General features: G+C 39.1%; 1 protein-coding gene across 1 annotated transcript in view; it reads right to left on the reverse strand.

Moving 5' to 3' along the window:
- Window positions 1–440: 440 nt before the first annotated feature.
- The window catches only part of LOC128657799 (stonin-1-like), a 60,901-nt gene continuing 41,440 nt past the window's right edge, over window positions 441–19,901 (reverse strand). The window contains exon 3 of the mRNA XM_053712215.1: window positions 441–4,133. Within this exon, the coding sequence (XP_053568190.1) occupies window positions 4,059–4,133 (75 nt within the window). The 3' untranslated portion in view covers window positions 441–4,058. The remainder of the gene's footprint in view (window positions 4,134–19,901) is intronic.

The raw sequence follows: 19,901 nt of genomic DNA on the forward strand, positions 1-19,901 counted from the left end.
GGTTAAAAGTATATTAATATAACCATGTTGGTTATGCAAAACTGTGGAATGGGTAATAAAGGGATTATCTATACTTTTTAAACAATAAACATTTTGGAGTAAACTGTCCCTTTAATGCACTCGCTATATATTCCTTTGAGATGGTGGAACTGCTGAACATTGCCATAACATTAAGTATTTGCAGGTTTGGACTACCACTTCCTAGGCTTTCCTATACCAGTACATCTGGAGTGTCACATGACAATCTTTGTCTCTGTGTATTATTGCTTGCAGCAACTTCTATACCTATTATGTCCAGGCAACAGGAACAGTGATATACCAGCTGGGTGAGTCATATTTTGCTTTATATACATTTGTATAAAATTGTCGGAATACAATAAAGTTTTAAATGTGTATCCCCCCCCCCAAAAAAAATAATAATTGTACAAATTCAAATACAGTTTTCTGAATTACTCTATATTTTATTGGTGGCTTTAACATTTATTACATTATCATTTTATTATAATTGTTTATTTGTATATTAAATGTTAAATGAAATGCGTATTCATTTTAACCAGAATTGTAACCATTATGTTATAGCAACAAATGACAACGCAAAGGTAAAGCACTATCATTTTTTTAATGGCAAAGACAGTTGCTAGGACCCTATAAAAAGAAAATGAAAACTGTGGTTCCTATTCCAATCACATAGGGTTTGTCATGTGAAAACTGTGTATTTATCTCATGTTTTTGGCTTCCTTTTATATGGCATTCTAGTCCAACTAGCGGGGCATCTGTTTAAATTAGTTAAAGGGATAGGAAAGTCAAAATTAAGAAACATTTTGGGGTTTCCTGCTCCTTTAAGGCAGTCCAAATTACAAAGTTATATAATTTATAATATGATCAACTAGAAAAAAATGTATTTCTTAAACACAAGATCAGTAAACATGCAAAAAAAAAAAACTATTAGAAAGAGGTAACTGGGTCTTTAAAGGGACAGTCTAGGCCAAAATAAACTTTCATGATTCAGATAGATCATGTAATTTGAAACAATTTTCCAATTTACTTTTATCACCAATTTTGCTTTGTTCTCGTGGTATTCTTAGTTGAAAGCTTAACCTAGGAGGTTCATATGCAAATTTCTTAGACCTTGAAGCCCACCTCTTTCAGATTGCATTTTAACAGTTTTTCACCACTAGAGGGTGTTAGTTCACGTATTTCATATAGATAACACTGTGCTTGTGCACGAGAAGTTATCTGGGAGCAGGCACTGATTGGCTTGACTGCAAGTCTGTCAAAAGAACTGAAAAAAGGGGCAGTTTGCAGAGGCTTAGATACAAGATAATCACAGAGGTTAAAAGTATATTAATATAACTGTGTTAGTTATGCAAAACTGGGGAATGGGTAATAAAGGGATTATCTATCTTTTAAAACAATAACAATTCTGGTGTAGACTGTCCCTTTAAATGATTTTCAATGGATTTCAATGGCCTCAAACGTTAACATCTAATGAAGATTTTCAGATATTCAGAAGGATAAAACAGACCCTGTATTAGCAATACAGTTAAGTATATATTATTTCTTTGCAATGCTATAAACATAATTCATTTCATTTTAGCAGTGCTTCTTCACTGAATGTTTTACCAAATGCACTGGAATATTACATTTGTAAGCGTCAGTTGGAGCTAAATATTCCTTTACATTGTTCATAAAGCCCCAGTATGATTGGCATTTTAGTAAAATGTGTTACATTGTAGCTATACATGTATGCAATGTTCCCTCTAATGAGCGCGGCTCCGCGCCTGCGCAGTAATTTGTGAGGCCCCGCGCACATGCCCATTAAGGCCGCACATCACAGGGGACATTTAGAATCAGCGCACCAAAAACAGTACTGTTTGAAGAGGCAAATGAGGATGCACATGTGGCTTATACTGAAGGTGGAAGGAGCAACTCAGTGGTAAGTTTGGCGACTTTATTTTCAACTACCCACTCGTTACAAACTGTAGAAGCAAACCGTTCCACACAGACTGCTAACTGCACTCATCACAGTGATTTCATTCTCTGTGTTACTTCAAGCAATTGTTTGAAGCAATGCCAAGGAGGAAACCACAGTGATCAATGCAGTTAGCAGGCTGTGTGGAACGGTCTGCTTATACAGTTTGTAATGAGTCAGGGGAGGACTCGACCACCATCAGTAAAGGAATCAGGGCTGACACAGGTCAGGACTCTTTGCTTTTGTCCAGGGCCAGATTGGCATACCGGTAGATTACAGCAGTTAAGGGACAGTCTAGTCAAAATTAAAGTTTCAGTATTCCGATATGGCATGCAATTTTAAACAACTTTCCAATTTACGTTTATCATCAAATTTGCTTTGTTCCCTTGGTGATATTTTTGAAAAGCTAAACATAGCTAGGCTCAAACTGATTTCTAAAACTGTTGAAAACTGCCTCTTAGCTCAGAGCATTTTTAAAGTTTTTCACAGTTAGACAGTACTAGTTCATGTGTGTCATGTAGATACCACTGTACTCACTACCGTGGAGTTATTTAGGAGTCTGCATTGATTGGCTAAACTGCATGTCTGTCAAAAGCACTGAGGGGGCAGTCTTCAGAGGCTTAGATGCAAGGTAATCACAGAGGTAATATGTGTATTAATATAACAGTGTTGGCTATGCAAAACTGGGGAATGGGTAATAAAGAGATTATCTATCTTTTTAAACAATAAACATTCTGGAGTAGACTGTACTTTTAGCAGCTGTAAGGCAGCAACCTGCTGAAGAGTCTGCAGTTGGAATAAGTGATCAGGAGGGAGCTGGCGGCTATGTGATGCGAGGCCTGCAAAAAGTAGGTTACTAGCGCTGTTATGGTGGGGGGCTGGCAATTTGAAATTGTCCAATATATCAATATAACATATCCCTAATAACTGTGAATACCCTAATTACCTTGAAATGTACACTAAATAAATGTGTCCTAATGGAATTATCCCTCAGCCTGGTTTCCAGAGATTAACCTTTTTCCCTCTACTTCCTTTTGTTTCAAACCTTATTTAATCCTCTTCAACCTGTCTCAAAGGCAGCTCCATTAAGACATCACTCAGTAAAGTAACTAATGTCTTGTTCACAATGTATAAATAAAGCTTCTACTTACTAATTGTTCTGCAGCTTTCAACACAAAACATCCAAAGTCCCTATAGGTCCCCATCTCAGCATCATCCTTCTGCCCCCATTTCAACCTAGCCTGAGTATCCCTTCAAGACTAATCTATCTAACTCTCCTCATCTTTTGTCCTTTCCTAGCTGGGTTGCTTCATATATTTTAGAATTAGGAATGAAAATTAAAATCTTTCTAAATAATGAATTTCTTTAATATAATGGTTTAAACCAAACACATTCACATGAGTGAGTCCCAGTAACAGCAATATTCACATGACTAAATCCTGAGCTATATGATGTAAATGTTTTAGATATTTAGATTACTGAAATTTACATTCTGTAAAAATGAGTCAAACAGAAATTCAAGTTGTAATATGCTGTGAAATATAACATTTGAGAGGATATTTAACTGTAACAATTGACCTCAATTACACATTTGAAATACCTGATGACTACTAGTTTAAACAAGTATTTTTCTATAATGGGATTAAAGGCTGCTTAACAAATGCCATTTGGGGCATTTGCAACATAACAAATTTGATAATGAAAGAGAAAAGCTTTTAATACCTATTTTTTGTTTATTTTTGTGTGTGTTTAACTAGATTTTGCTGTAATATTATTATATACATTAAAGGGACAGTGTACAGTAAAATTGTGTTGCCCTTAAATGACTACTATATAGAGTATAATTAAATAATTAACAAATACACAATAAAAATACAATGCAATATCGCTTACTTTGAATTTAAAATGAGTAGTATAGATGTGGAAATGATTATAACTTTTCTATAGACACTATACTACTACTGCTTTCTTCCCAGTTGTCAGGTCGTGTAAAATATGTTTGCTCAGAGCAGTAGCAGGTCCGCACAGCTCCAAAACAAATTAGAGGGAACATTGCGTGTATGGTTTAATAAGCTCATTCCTGCTTCTACTGTATTATGCAGTCTCCAGTCTTCTCAAGATCATCTCCTTCAGTTTTAATTCTTTTCACTTCAATCTCCACCTGTGTAGAAAATAAATCACAAGATTAACAATCATACAAATAATTATGTATTGTGTGCAATAGATTAGTTTTCTAGCACTAGTGCCAACTGTACTGTTCTATAGAGCAGGATAATACACTAAAATTGTGTACTATATATTTATAGGGACATTAAACTCAAATGTAGCTCTGCATGAAATGTTTAAAAGACCATTACATACAGTAGAATTGCATAATTAACACGTGCATAATAAAAAGACAATGCCATAGCACTTTCTCTGAAATGTAAATGAGCAGAAGATTTTCTCTGAAAAATTAAAACAATTACTTCAATGTGCAGACCCCTTGTATCATGTGACTGCCATCAGCTAATCACAGACTCATATATATATACACTGTTTATATATACACTGTAAACTCTTGCACACACTCAGTAGTAGCTGGTGCCAGAGAAAGTGCGTTTATATTATAGACTGTGCACAATTTCATAATGGAAGTCATTTAGAAAGTCTCTTAAAACTGCATGGTTATCATTAAAGTGAATTGAACTGCACTTGCACTATTTATGTTGCCTGTTTTTGCTGCAATTTAACTCTGAAAAATGTTTTCCCACTGTTCCAACCAAAAACCTGGAGTTCTTATCCTGCAACACCCAAGCACAAAAAAAACACCTTATTTTTGCAAATGGAAAACAGTGTGGGTGCCCATTATGTTATGAAAGTTGGGAGAATAAGCATCAAACAAGTCACCTGTTTCTATAGTATTTTTTTATTGTTATTTTCAATAGTATAATATGTATTTTGAAAAACTACCAAGTATGCTTTTTTTGTATACCAAACAACTGTTTTCTTATTTCAATCTTCATAAATCAGACATAAATCAAGTATCGTTAATATCACAAAACTATCAGTCATGTGCTCTGTGAAACAGACACAACTAAATTTAAAGGGACACTGTACACTAGATTTTTCATTGCATAAATGTTTTGTAGATTATCCATTTATACAGCCCACCTGGGAGTGTTTTTTGTAACAATGTATAGTTTTATTTTTTTTTTTAATAACATTGTGCTGATTTTCAGACTTCTAACCCAGCCCCTAAGTATCAGGGGGTCGATCCGATAAAAATCGTCGCCCGCAAAAGCCGGCGACGCCAATAATTGCGCGGATTTGGTATCCTATATACGGCGTAAGCTAGAAGTTACGCGCGTATATTTCTGCCGTCGCCCGCAATTTTTTGGGCCATAGGCAGGTATACCAAACCCGCGCAGTTTGGTATCCAATATGCAGTGTAAGGACTTACGTGGCGAAAATGGAGAAAACTTACTCCATTTTCACCTCGCCACAAAAAGCAGCCGTAAGAAGCCTTACGCTGACTATTGGAGCCCCGTAACTTCCTAAACTGGCTGCTAAAATAAACCTAACACCTAACGCATGCGCAATGTCTATCTCCCTGTCAACCGCGATCTTCTAAAATAAACCTAACACCTAACGCATGCGCAATGTCTATCTACCGGAACAGCCAATAGAATGCGAGCTCAATCTGATTGGCTGATTGGATCAGCCAATCGGATTGAACTTGAATCTGATTGGCTGATTCAATCAGCCAATCAGATTTTTTTAACTTAATTCCGATTGGCTGATAGAATCCTAACAGCCAATCGGAATTCGGCGGACGCCATCTTGGATGACGTCATTTAAAGGTACCTCATTCCAAGTTCAGCAGTCGGCCGGGATGGATGCTCCGCGGCGGCGGAGCGAAGAAAGAAGATTGAAGATGCCGCCGGAAGAATGAAGACTTTGCTTCCGCTTGGAGGAAGACGTCGCCGGAGGAAGAATTCTTCTTTGCCGCTTGGAGGAAGACATCGCCGGAGGAAGAATTCTTCTTTGCCGCTTGGAGGAAGACATCGCCCGGATCGGATCAGGAGTTCGGCCCGGTGTGGTGAAGACAAGGTAGGGAGATCTTCAGGGGGGTAGTGTTAGGCTTTTTTAAGGGGGGTTTGGGTGGGTTTAGAATAGGGGTATGTGGGTGGTGGGTTGTAATGGGGGGGGGGGTATTGTATTTGTTGTATGCAAAAGAGCTGAATTCTTTGGGGCATGCCCCACAAAAGGCCCTTTTAAGGGCTGGTAAGGTAAAGAGCTTTGAAATTTGTTGAATTTAGAATAGGGCAGGGAATTTTTTTTATTTTGGGGGTTTATTATTTTATTAGGGGGCTTAGAATAGGTGTAATTAGCTTAAATATCTTGTAATCTTTTTTTTATTTTTTGTAATTTAGTGTTTGTTTTTGTAATTTAGTTTAGTTAATTTAATTGTATTTTTAGATAGATGTTAGTAGTTTATTAAATTTATTGATAGTGTAGGTGTATTTGTAACTTAGGTTAGGATTTATTTTACAGGTAATTGGGTAATTATTTTAACTAGGTAGATATTAAATAGTTAATAACTATTTAATATCTATTATACCTAGTTAAAATAATTAACAATTTACCTGTAAAATAAATATTAACCCTAACATAGCTACAATGTAATTATTAATTATATTGTAGCTATCTTAGGGTTTATTTTATAGGTAAGTATTTAGATTTAAATAGGAATATTTTAGTTTATAAATGAATTCGATTAATTTAATATAAATTTAGTTAGGGTTAGATAGAGTTAATATAGTTAATATAAATACTATAGTAACTATATTAACTATATTAACCCTAATATAATTAGGGTTAATATAGTTAATATATATAATGTAATACCTATATTAACTATAATATACTTAGGGTTAATATAGATAATATAGCTGGCGGCGGGGTAGGTAGATTAAATTAGGGGTTAATCATTTTAATAGAGATGGCGGCGGTGTAAGGGGCTTACATTAGGGGTTAATAATTTTAATATAGATGGCGGCGGTGTTAGGGGCTCACTTTAGGGGGTTATAGATATAATATAGCTGGCGGCGGGGTACGGGAGCGGCGGTTTAGGGGTTAATAATTTTATTAGGTTGCGGCGGGGTAAAGGAGCGGCGGTTTAGGGGTTAATAGCATTTTTATTGTTAGGCTAGTGAGGGGGGATAGCGGATAGAGGGTTAGACAGTGCGGGCTATGTTAGGGAGGCGTGTTAGACAGTGCGGGCTATGTTAGGGAGGCGTGTTAGACAGTGCGGGTGTTTTAAACTTTAGTCAGGTTTTATAGGCGCCGGCAGTTTCTAACGTGGCGCAAGTCACTGGCGACGCCAGAAATTTGTACTTACGCAGATTTCTGGACATCGCTGGTTTGTGAGACTTACGGCACGTTAGCATCTGACGGCGACCTATATGGGATGGCTCGAGTTGCGAGCTGAAACTGCGGGCGACGCCGGTTCCCTCGCTTGCGCCGCAAACTGCGATCGATATCGGATCGCGCCCCAGATGTAGACCCAAGTCTTCAGACTCCTGCTTGCTTGTTTGCATAATCTGTCTTTTCATATGCGGCGGGGGGAGGGGGGGTCTGCTCTTCCTGCTTTCTCAGCCTAATCTCAGCAGCAGTGTTAACTGGGAGCTTCTAAGTAAGTTTTTAAAAGGTTTTATACTGTATTTTTAAATCAGTATCTGTGCATATTCTTCTTTATAGTAGTGTCTATAACATGCAGTTATATGGAAATGAGTGTATACTGTCCCTTTAATATAAAGCTAAAAAGACATTTGACTAATAAATTTGCTGTCATACATATGAAAGAGCTCTATTTGACCATATGAAATGCATCTAGATATCTTTTGGAGGCAAAATCACCAGCAAAATCAATCCCTAAAGCCCCTGTTTACATAGTTGCCAATAATGAATTATTGTCTGCCATAAAGCGTTGATGTTTCCCATTTAAAGTGATTGTAAATCCTAGCGTTTTTGAAATGTGATTATGTCTTAAATGATGCCTGTGATTGTCTTAAAGGGACAGTCTAGTCCAAAATAAACTTCCATGATTCAAATAGGGCATGTAAGTTTAAACAACTTTCCATTTTACGTTTATCACTAATTTTGCTTTGTTCTCTTGGTATTCTTAGTTGAAAGCTAAACCTAGGAGGTTTATATGCTAATTTCTTAGCCCTTGAAGGCTGCCTCTTATGTGAATTAATTTTGACAGTTTTTCACCACTAGAGGGTGTTAGTTCATGTGTGTCATATAGATAACATTGTGCTCATGCACGTGGAGTTACATAGGAGTCAGCACTGATTGGCTAAAATGCAAGTTTGCCAAAAGAACTTAAATAAGGGGGCAGTTTGCAGAGGCTTAGATACAAGGTAATCACAGAGGTAAAAAGTGTATTATTATAATTGTTTTTTCAAACAAGAAAGTAGCTGAAATTTCAATTAGTGTAAAGTTACTACTTGGAAGCCTTGTCTAAAAATGTTTTATAGGCTGCCATAAATAGTTGTGCATAGGCATGTATAATAAGGTTCATATCAAACCTACATTGAGCTTTGTTCACTTTGATATCCCTTGATCACCCATGTTGACTATAGACTTTATCAATAAAAGCTTTACAACTAGTACCAGTATTGTAGTCTTTTTAACATTTCTGTCGGGCAGCAAACAGTGTATCTGTTGACATTTTTTGCTGTCATTTTATTTACAACAATAAAGGTTACATTTTATCATTGATTCTTACTATTTCTTGTATCCAATGTTTTGTGCTTAGAGGCATTTCTCTTCGTTTCATCCTGCTCTAAGGATGTTTTGTTTTTTGGAATGAATATAACTGTGTTGGTTATGCAAAACAAGAGAATGGGTAAAAAAGAGATTATCTATCTTTTAAAACAATAAAAATTCTGGTGTAGACTGTCCCCTATTCGCACTAAGTACCTGTAAACTGTGTGTAAAACAGTAGATGATGTGGGATTTTGATGATGTGGGATTTTGAGAGTTGAAATTATTAGCGAATTTACAACTGCCGATGATCAGAAACAAGGTAAATACAGCATACTTTTTTAGTGTACCTAAACCTCAGGAAATTTCTCTGGAATATGAAACATTTCCACATATTTTCTTATCCACAGCATGTTAGGTAATCATTTATTTTTGCCCATGATCCTCATTGCCACTCCTCTTGTTATATTCACTGATGTAGACCACTATTCTCAAGATATAAGATATTTTCAGTTTCCTTTTGCACTGAGAATAGAATTGAAATATTTGAGAGACAAGGTTATAGCTCCACTGTTGTGTTGCCTGTTTGTGCCTTTCAAAAAAGTGTTAGACTGTAAGTATGTGTATACAAACACACAATCTATGCACTCGAAAGCTAGATTAGTGTAGTAGCTGTAAAAATAAATAAATGAGTCAATATAAGTATAAATCGATATAAGAAATAGATAATAAGCTCAAAAAGAGCAAAAAACTATATTGGACAAAATGTATGAATGCTTTTTTAAAACAAATATATGGGTGTTAAGCATTGGAGATACAATAGTTAAAAATACTAATTTAATTATACTAATGTAATGATCAATATATAATTGATAGTATAAAAACAAACAGAGCTATCATAAAAGTTGCATCACATCAAAACAATTAAAACAGGTAAAAAATTTAAATTGCAACCAAACACACAAACACACAAACGGAAAGCTGCCAAGTTAAGGAATTCGGCATAGACGTCCAGCAAGAATGATTTCTTCTTTAGCACAGTCTTTTTAAGAACAAATGGTATGTGTCTCTATAGCATGAGGCTACAGCAGAAATAATCTGGAACCTTCAGAGCAGTGACGTGCAGTAGGAGGCAGGGGAGGCAGCCTTTTTTCAGTTTTATTTTTTTTACTACGCCCCCCCAGGTAAACCCCCCCCCCCCCGCCGGCACCACCAGATGTGATCCCAACAATAATAAATTTTTAAAAAATCATCATCCATGTTGCGCAATTAAGAGGCAGTGAGCTGTTCTGCTGCCCTCCATTGATTGCGCAACATGGATGCGGAATACTGTTCTTAGTTCACTATGAGATAGCGCCACCCAGTGATGTCTCACCAGGCCCATACCAGGCTCCAATAGAGGCGCTTCTCAGTCAGCAGGAGGGAGCTGCTGCATAGTGCCTACGAGTCCCATGTGTGTCACTGCCTGTAGTGACGAGGAGTAGTGACTACACTAGTGAGTGACTGTGTGTGTCGTCCTGTCAGTCACTGTGTGTTTTGTGTTGACATCCCTGTTGCAGTGCGAGGCCTTCACCATTAGATATAGGTATGGGGTAATTAGTTAGCAATCACTCCATAAAACATTAAACCTGTATTATAGAACTGTAATCAATGATCATTTTGTTTAAGTGCAGTTTTACTGCGGCGCCGGTGCTGAGTTTGCCGCAATTTTCTGTTTTTATTTCAAGTAAAGTGGCACACAAATTTGTTTAATTGTTAATCCTTGCATAAATTGCATGAGATAAGGAATATTAGGTTTTTATGACTTACTTAATAATACATTTAGCTTTCAGTACTATCTACCATTCCTTTTTTTTTTATTTTGTAGCATGTTTGAATTAGAACAGTATTACACCACACAGCACTTTTGAAACGGTTGGTGTACTGTTCTACTTGTAATTCAAACATGCTGCAAAATAAAAAAAGGAACGGTAGATAGTACTGAAAGCTGTAAATGTATTATTAAGTAAGTCATAAAAACCTAATATTGCTTATCTTATGCAAGGATTAACAAATTTGTGACAAATCTAGGAGCAAGCAAAGATATACAAAAGCCTTTTTAGGAACCAGATATTCATGTCTGTAAATAAATATATGTAGATGAATTTTAAATTATTAGTAGTCAGAAATTGAATTAAAATTCACAGAACTGTTTTTTTTCTTCTTATTAATATGAGTGTGAATTTATCAGCTAATGTATTTAGAAGACAGCAGTGGGAATACTGACAACTCATTGCATAAATTAAAATATCATATTCCTTATTTGGGTGTGAGACTTATTTGTGTACATTTATGTGGGATAATACTGCTGTCTTGTTGTTTTTTAATAGCTTTAGAGTGTGTCGCAACAGGGCTTGTTGTATATTGATTCTGTGACAGTCACATCACATTTCCTAAATTACTACCAGTGCCATGATAAGTATCAACAGGTAATCTCAACCAGCTTGTCTGGACACACTGGTGTGTTACAGCAACTGCTTAGGGGTATCAAGGAATGTTATGACAGGAAATGTGAACAACCTGTGAGACACTATTAAAACAATAATAAAAAAAAAATATTCAGCCAATCACAAATGCATATACTCATATTCTGTGAATTCTTGCACATGCTCAGTAGGAGCTGTTGAGTCAAAAAGTGTAAATATAAAAAGACTGTGCACCATTTGTTAATGGAAATAAATTGGAAAGTTGTTTAACATTACTGCTCTAATTGAATCATACAAGTGTAATTTTGACTTGAGTGTTTTGCATCTGGGGCAGATCAATGGGGTGGGACAGAGTCACACTATTACAACCTGCTTTATTCTCCAGGTAATCAACATATTGCAGATGAGCTGATGCTTTAGTGCAATGTATCTTAACTGTGGTCCTCAAGTACCCCCAACAGGTCAGGTTTTCATTATAGCTGAAAAAGTGCAAAGGTGAAATAATCAGCTGATCAGTAACACCATGGTTACTAACATGCTCTCACCCATCAGCTTATTATTTAATCTATACACTGGTTCAGCGATAATTAAAACCTGCCCTGTTGCAGGTACTTACGGCCCTCTGTATATGTGTTTCTACAGGGTATCATATCTAGTGCCTCACCAGCCTCTGACCTCACCGCACGTCACTGCTTCAGGGGGTATTAATGGTAACAGAAAGGAGAGAGCTTGAGAAAGGCCATCTGCCAAAATGCGTTGCTCTATTGCTAGCCCTTCAGGGCATCCATAGTTTGCGATCAGTCTGATGTTGGAGGGGGTGAGCGTTTGCGGCGGAAAAAGTCCTAAAAAGAAAAGGACGCTTTACTATTTTCTGTGTCAGGCACCCCTAAGACCGTATACCACAGAAATAATCGCCAATGGAGGAAAATCAACACTAACACGTGACCCTTGATGTTTCTGTGACCATTAATACCCTCTGAAGGTTCCAGATTATTTCTACTGTAGCCTTTATGCTGTAGCCTCATGCTATAGAGACTATGTATAAGAAATCATTCTTGCTGGACTTCTATGCCAATTTCCTTAACTTGGCAGCTTTTATTATTATTATTATTATTCTTTATTTATAAAGCGCCAACAGATTCTGCAGCGCTGCCCATGGGTACAAGGATAAAAGTACAACGGAGAAGCAATAGAATTAGAGACAAAATTTTACAGACAAATACAGGGGGAATTGAGGGCTCTGTTCCTGTGGGAACTTACAATCTAGATGGGTGGGAGGATGGGAAACAGGAAGTGGGGACTGCAAAGGTGAGAATGATATTAGTGAGGAGATAGATGAGGGTAACTTGTTGGGTAAGTGAAGTTAGTTTGTTAATGAGTTGGGGGATAAGCTTACCTGAAGAAAAAGGTCTTTAGGGAACGTTTAAAGGAGGAGACAGCTCGAGGAAGTGCAAGAGAAGTCCTGTAGTCTAGCATGAGAGGAGGTGATGGTAGAGGACGCAAGAAGCAGGTCATTGTTGGATCTTAGGGGGCGGGCTGGGGTATATTTGTTGATGAGTGAGGACAGGTAGGGTGGGGCAACGTTGGTGAGGGCTTTGTAGGTCAGGGTGAGAATTTTGAATTTAATTCTGCTGTGAATGGGGAGCCAGTGAAGGGACTCACAGAGAGGTGCAGCAGAAAAAAAGGCGTTGAGAGAGGTGGATTAGCCTTGCAGATGCATTTAGGATGGATTGAAGGGGAGAGAGCAAGGAGAGAGGGAGGCCAGATAGTAAATTATTACAGTAGTCAAGTCGGGAAATTACCAGGGAGTGGATTAGCTGTTAAGTAGATTTAGCACTCAGAAACGGACGAATTTTGGAGATATTGTGTAGGTGGTTGCGGCAGGATGAAGAGAGCAATTGGATGTGGGGAATGAAGGACAGATTTGAGTCAAGTGTGAATCCGAGGCAGCGGACTTGGGGTGATGGGGAGATAGTGGTGCCGCCAACAGTGATGGAAAAATTAGAAAATGGAGTAGAGTTAGAGGGGGGATTAGAAGTAGTTTGATTTTGGAGATGTTTATTTTTAGGTGGTGAGAGGCCATCCAGGAGGAAATGCCAGATAAGCAGTCGCTGATGTGAGAATTGACAGAAGGAGAGAGTGCAGGGGTGGAAAGGTAGATCTGGGTATCATCAGCATAGAGGTGGTAGTTGAAGCCATAGCTGTTGATAAGTTTACCCAGTGAAGAAGTGTAAATAGAGAAGAGTAGAGGACCCAGGACAGAGCCTTGAGGTACTCCAACAGACAGAGGCAATGGAGTGGAGGAGTCACCAGCAAAAGAGACGGAGAAGGATCTGTTAGAGAGATAAGAGTGAATCCAGGAGAGGGCAGTGTCACAGAGCCCAAGAGAGCTGAGAGTCTGTAGGAAAAGGGGATGGTCAACAGTGTCAAAGACAGCAGAGAGGTCAAGTAATATGAGTACAGAGTAGTATCCATTGTTTTTAGCAGAAAGGAGGTCACTAGTAACCATGGTTAGGGCAGTCTCAGTTGAGTGTTGTGGACGGAAGCCAGAAAGCAGCGGGTCGAGCAATTAGTTGGAGGACAGGAAGTGGGTTAAGCGATCAAAAGCTAGTTTTTCAAGGATTTTTTAAGCTAGCTTTGAGGATGGGGGTGACCTTTGCATGTTTGAAGGAGGCAGGGAATGAGCCGATAGAAAGGGATAGGTTGAATATATAAGTAAGAGCCGGAGTGAGGGTGGGAGACAGAGAAGGTATTAGATGTGAAGGAATAGGGTCGAGTGGGCAGGTAGTGAGGGGTGAGGAAGACACTTCACTCTCAGTGGTTGGGAGGAGGGTGCAGAGAGCGGCAGAGGGGGTGACTAGGAGCGAAGTTGGGAGATTGCAGGCTTGTGTTGGTATTTTTCTTCGGATGGTAAGTGTTTTATTGAAAAGGTAGTCAGCCAGGTCTTGAGCACTGAATGCACATGAGGGGGGAGGTGCAGGTGGGTAGAGGAGAGATCTGAAAATGAAGAAGAGTCTTTTAGGGTTTGAGGAGTGAGTGGATATAAGATAAGAGAAGTAGGTTTGCTTAGCTAGGTGAAGGGCAGAGGTGTAAGAGTGAAGAATTAACTTATAGTGCATGAATCAGGTTCAGAGCGGGATTTTCTCCAAGCACGTTCAGCAGTGCGGGAGCATTTTTGCAGGTGGCATGTTTGCTGGGAGCACCAGGGCTGGAGCTGACGACGTGGGGCTTTGCGAAATTGGGGAGGAGCGAGAGTGTCAAGTGCAGAGGAGAGGGTATTGTTATAGTGGGTTATAGCAAGTTCAGGGCAGGATATAATAGAAGTGTGGGGAAGGCGCATTTGAATAAGGTTGGAGAGTTGGGGTGGGTCTACAGTGTGCAGATTTCTACAGGTTCGGGGGCGAGGGGGGGAAGTAGGTTTAGTCTGTATATTAAAGGTGAGCAGATAGTGGTCTGAGATGGGAAATGGTCGACAGGTAACATCAGAGAGAGAGCAGAGATAGGAGAATACCAGATCAATAGAGTGTCCATCATAGTGGGTAGGGAATAGGGTGGATTGTGAGAGGCTGAAAGAGTTAGTGAGTGAGAGAAGTTTAGAGGCAGCAGGGGCAGATGAGTTGTCAATTGGGATGTTGAAGTCCCCTAGGATTAGAGCAGGTGTATTTGTAGAGAGAAGTAAGGAAGCCAGGCAGCAAAGTTGTCAAGGAATTGGGAGGTTGGTCCAGGGGGCGATAGATAACTGCCACTCTGACAGAGAGGGGGGAGAACAGGGGAATGCAGTGGACTTCAAAGGAAGAAAAGGAGAGAGATGGAAATGGGGATAGGTACTGATAGGAGCAGGAGGGGAGAGTAAGATGCCAACACTGCCACCATGTCTCTCACCTGGCCTAGGTGTGTGGCTAAATTGGAAACCACCATGTGTGAGAGCAGCAAAGGAAGCAGTGTCAGAGGAAGATAGCCGGGTTTCAGTAATTGCTAAAAGGTTGAAAGCGTTGGAAACAAACATGTCGTTAACAGTTGTAAGTTTGTTACAGACAGAGCGAGCATTCCAGAGGGCACAAGAAAAGATAGGGGATAAGCGCTGCGGGTTAATGGAGATGAGATTGTTGGTATTGCGTGACCTAGAGTTTTTGCAGTGGGAGATAGAGCGAGAGTGTAAAAGTGTGGCGATTGCTGCAGGTCCAGGGTTAGGAGAGACATCACCAGCATCAAGCAGTAGTAGCAGTGAGAGTGACAGAAGGTGAGAGTGAGACTTGTAGGAGCACGTATGACTAGACACAGAAGAGTTAGAGGAGGAAGTGTTTCTAAGGAAACAGAGTAGTTCGTAAGAGAACAGTATAGGGGATGAGAGAAGGGAGGGTGAGGTATAGATAGTTTGGGGGTTATTGTTATAGGGACATGCAGTGATTTTTAGGAGAAGGGCAGACAGAGTGAGCAGAAAAGACATAGAGAGCATTGTGTAGAAGATAGCTATTATGTTTACCTGTTAGTGAGACTGCAGTTTTCACCTCCAGTTTCTAACTCCAGTGAGTAACTCTGTGAACTACTTGTAACAGATAGTGATGTCGCGAACTTAAAAATTTCGGCCATTGACTTCAATAGGCAGGCAAACTTTAAAACCCACAAGGACTCTTTCTGGCCACAATAGTGATGGAAAGTTGTTTCAAGGGCACTAACACCTGGACTGTGGTATGCTGGAGGGGGATCCATGGCAAAACTCCCATAAAAAATTACATAGTTGATGCAGAGTCTGCTTTTAACCCATAAAGGGTCTAAATCACCTAACATTCCTAAATTGTTTGGAATAAACAAAGAATTTATTAACATGCTTTAAAACATCAGTTATGATGTTGTATCGATCAGGTAGTGTAAGGGTTACGCCCGCTTCACAGTGACAGACCAAACTCCAAGTGTAACGCACCGCAAACAACCGCAAACAGTCCATTTGCACAACCACGAGATAGATAGATTTGATAGATAGATAGATACATAGATTACATAGCTCAATAGATGCAATATACATATGATTGATACAAATTACATAGATCAATAGATGCAATATACATTTGATAGATACGAATTACATAGATCAATAGATGCAATATTCATTTGATAGATATGAATTATATAGATCAATAGATGCAATATTCATTTGATAGATACGAATTACATAGATCAAAAGATGCAATATACATCTTATAGATACGAATTACATTGATCAATAGATGCAATATACATTTGATAGATATGATTGATAGTTAGATAGATTTGATAGATAAATAGATAGATTTGAAAGATATATAATTTCCCTGACAGAGTATAACAATAAGACATGCGGTCTGGGACCCGTGGTGTGTTAAGTAGTACTATTCTTAGCAGTTTACTACTACCTGTTACTCCCCCTATCGGGGGAGGTCTATATGGCCTGCATTTTTGGAACAGGGAGATGGAAGTAGATGATTGGTCTGTCCTCCTACTTCAAATTTGTCCTAAACACAAGTGGCTGTCTCAAAACAGTCGGGCCACGAGATAGATAGATTTGATAGATAGATATACATAGATTGATAGTTAGATAGAATCGATAGAAGATAAATAGATAGATTTGATAGATATATAATTACTCTGAAAACGTATAATAATAAAACATGCGGTCTGGGACCCATGGTAACTAGGTTGTGTTAAGTAGCACTATTCTTAGCACTTTAATCCCTGTTACTCCCCCTATCGGGGGAGGTCTATATGGCCTGCATGATTACCCTGACAAAGTATAACAACAAGACACGCGGTCTGGGACCCATGGTAACTAGGTTGTGTTAAGTAGTACTGTTCTTAGCAGTTTAATCCCTCTTACTCCCCCTATCGGGGGAGGTCTATATGGCCTGCATGATTACCCTGACAAAGTATAACAACAAAACATGCGGTCTGGGACCCATGGTAACTAGGTTGTGTTAAGTAGTACTATTCTTAGCACTTTAATCCCTGTTACTCTCCCTATCGGGGGAGGTCTATATGGCCTGCATGATTACCCTGACAAAGTATAACAACAATAAGACATGCGGTCTGGGACCCATGGTAACTAGGTTGTGTTAAGTAGTACTATTCTTAGCACTTTAATCCCTGTTATTCCCCCTATCGGGGGAGGTCTATATGGCCTGCATGATTATCCTTACCAAAATATAATAATAAGACATGCGGTCTGGGACCCATGGTAACTAGGTAGTGTTAAGTAGTACTATTCTTAGCACTTTAATCCCTGTTACTCCCCCTATCGGGGGAGGTCTATATGGCCTGCATGATTACCCTGACAAAGTATAACAACAATAAGACATGCGGTCTGGGACCCATGGTAACTAAGTTGTGTTAAGCAGTACTATTCTTAGCACTTTAATCCCTGTTACTCCCCCTATTGGGGGAGGTGTATATGGCCTGCATGATTATCCTGACCAAATATAATAATAAGACATGCGGTGTGGGACCCATGGTAACTAGGTTGTGTTAAGTAGTACTATTCTTAGCAATTTAATCCCTGTTACTCCCCCTATCGGGGGAGGTCTATATGGCCTGCATGATTACCCTGACAAAGTATAACAACAAAACATGCGGCCTGGGACCCATGGTAACTAGGTTGTGTTAAGTAGTACTATTCTTAGCACTTTCATCCCTGTAACTCCCCCTATCGGGGGAGGTCTATATGGCCTGCATGATTACCCTGACAAAGTATAACAACCAAACATGCGGTCTGGGACCCATGTTGGTACTGGTATAACTAGGTTGTCTTAAGTAGTACTATTCTTAGCAGTTTAATCCCTGTGATTGGTCTGTCCTCCTACTTCAAATTTGTCAAAAACACAAGTGGCTGTCTCAAAACAGTCCGGACACGAGATAGATTTGATAGATAGATATACATAGATTGATAGTTAGATAGAATCGATAGAAGATAAATAGATAGATTTGTTAGATATATAATTACCCTGACAAAGTATAATAATTAAACATGCGGTCTGGGACCCATGGTAACTAGGTTGTGTTAAGTAGTACTATTCTTAGCACTTTAATCCCTGTAACTCCCCCTATCGGGGGAGGTCTATATGGCCTGCATGATTACCCTGACAAAGTATCACAACAAGACATGCGGTCTGGGACCCATGGTAACTAGGTTTTTTTTATATTAGTACTATTCTTAGCACTTTAATCCATGTTACTCCCCCTATCTGTGTAGGTCTATATGGCCTGCATGATTACCCTGAGAAAGTATAACAACAAGACATGCGGTCTGGGACCCATGGTAATTAGGTTGTGTTTAGTAGTACTATTCTTAGCACTTTAATCCCTTTTACTCCCCTTATCGGGGGAGGTCTATATGGCCTGCATGATTACCCTTACAAAGTATAATAACAAGACATGCGGTGTGGGACCCATGGTAACTAGGTTTTGTTTATATTAGTACTATTCTTAACACTTTAATCCCTTTTACTCCCCCTATCGGGGGATAGAAAATGAAATTAGATTACACTAGCAAAATGATTTAAAAGGTTTTTTTTAAAATTTAAAATAATGTTAAGCAGATATGAGTGGTGGCTGCTAGCACAGCAATTAACCACAGTATGCTGTGTAAGCCAGACACACAGGCCTGATAGAAAATGAAATTAGATTACACTAGCAAAATGATTTAAAAGTTTTGTTGGTTAAATTTACACTAATGTTAAGCAGATATCAGTGGTGGCACTAATCACAGTATATGCTGTGAGCCTCACACACAGGCTGAAAGCCAGGCAAATGCAAATAAAATTACAAATAAAAAAAAAAAAAAACGACTGAAGTTATAGCCCTAAAAAGGGCTTTTTGGGGTGCTGTCCTTACAGCAGAGATTAGATGTGTCCTTCAGGACTGTAGTGGACACTAAATACACTAGCCTAGCTATCTATTTCCCTATAATGTCAGCAGCAACACTAAAGCTCCTCTCACTAAGAAAGCAAGATCGTAATGAATCTAAAATGGCTGCTGCCAAGGAGCTGGGAGGGTCTGTGAGGGAGTGTCTGCTGCTGATTGGCTCAAATGTGTCAGAAGGCTGTGAGATACAGGGTCAAAGTTTCCTCAATGATGACACATAGGGGGCGGATCGAACATCGCATATGTTCTCCCGCAGCGGCGAACACGAACAAGCTATGTTCGCCGGGAACTGTTCTCCGGCGAACAGTTCGCGACATCACTAGTAACAGAGAGCTACTTAGAATCAGAGAGCCACGGCTCAATGAGCCTTAGGCCTGCTCTATATGTAGCAGTAAAAAGTAATGAACTGATTCTTTCTGAGCAGCTGTTACAGGCAGTCTTAGCTAGCCAGGAGTTACACACTTGCAAATTAGGGGCGGGCGGGGCGGGCAGGATGCATTAAAGTTAGACAGTATCTGATAAAATGATTACAGGTAGACAAAATACCAGGGAATTCTAGCAGAGATTAATGGGGCGTTTAAAAGCAGTCAGGAAGGCAAAAGCAGGAAGACATACCAGGGAATTCTAGCAGAGGTTAAAGGGGTGTTTAAAAGCAGTCAGGGAGGCAGAAGCAGGAAGACATACACAGGAATTCTAGCATAGATTAAAGGGGCATTTAAAAGCAGTCAGGGAGGCAGAAGCAGGAAGACATACCTGTAGAGAGATGAGATGAAGTAGGATTAGAAGTATGTGGATATTGATCCAGTGAGTTTTCTGTTTGT

The sequence above is a fragment of the Bombina bombina genome, chromosome 4, assembly GCF_027579735.1.
Source record: "Bombina bombina isolate aBomBom1 chromosome 4, aBomBom1.pri, whole genome shotgun sequence".
Taxonomy (NCBI): domain Eukaryota; kingdom Metazoa; phylum Chordata; class Amphibia; order Anura; family Bombinatoridae; genus Bombina; species Bombina bombina.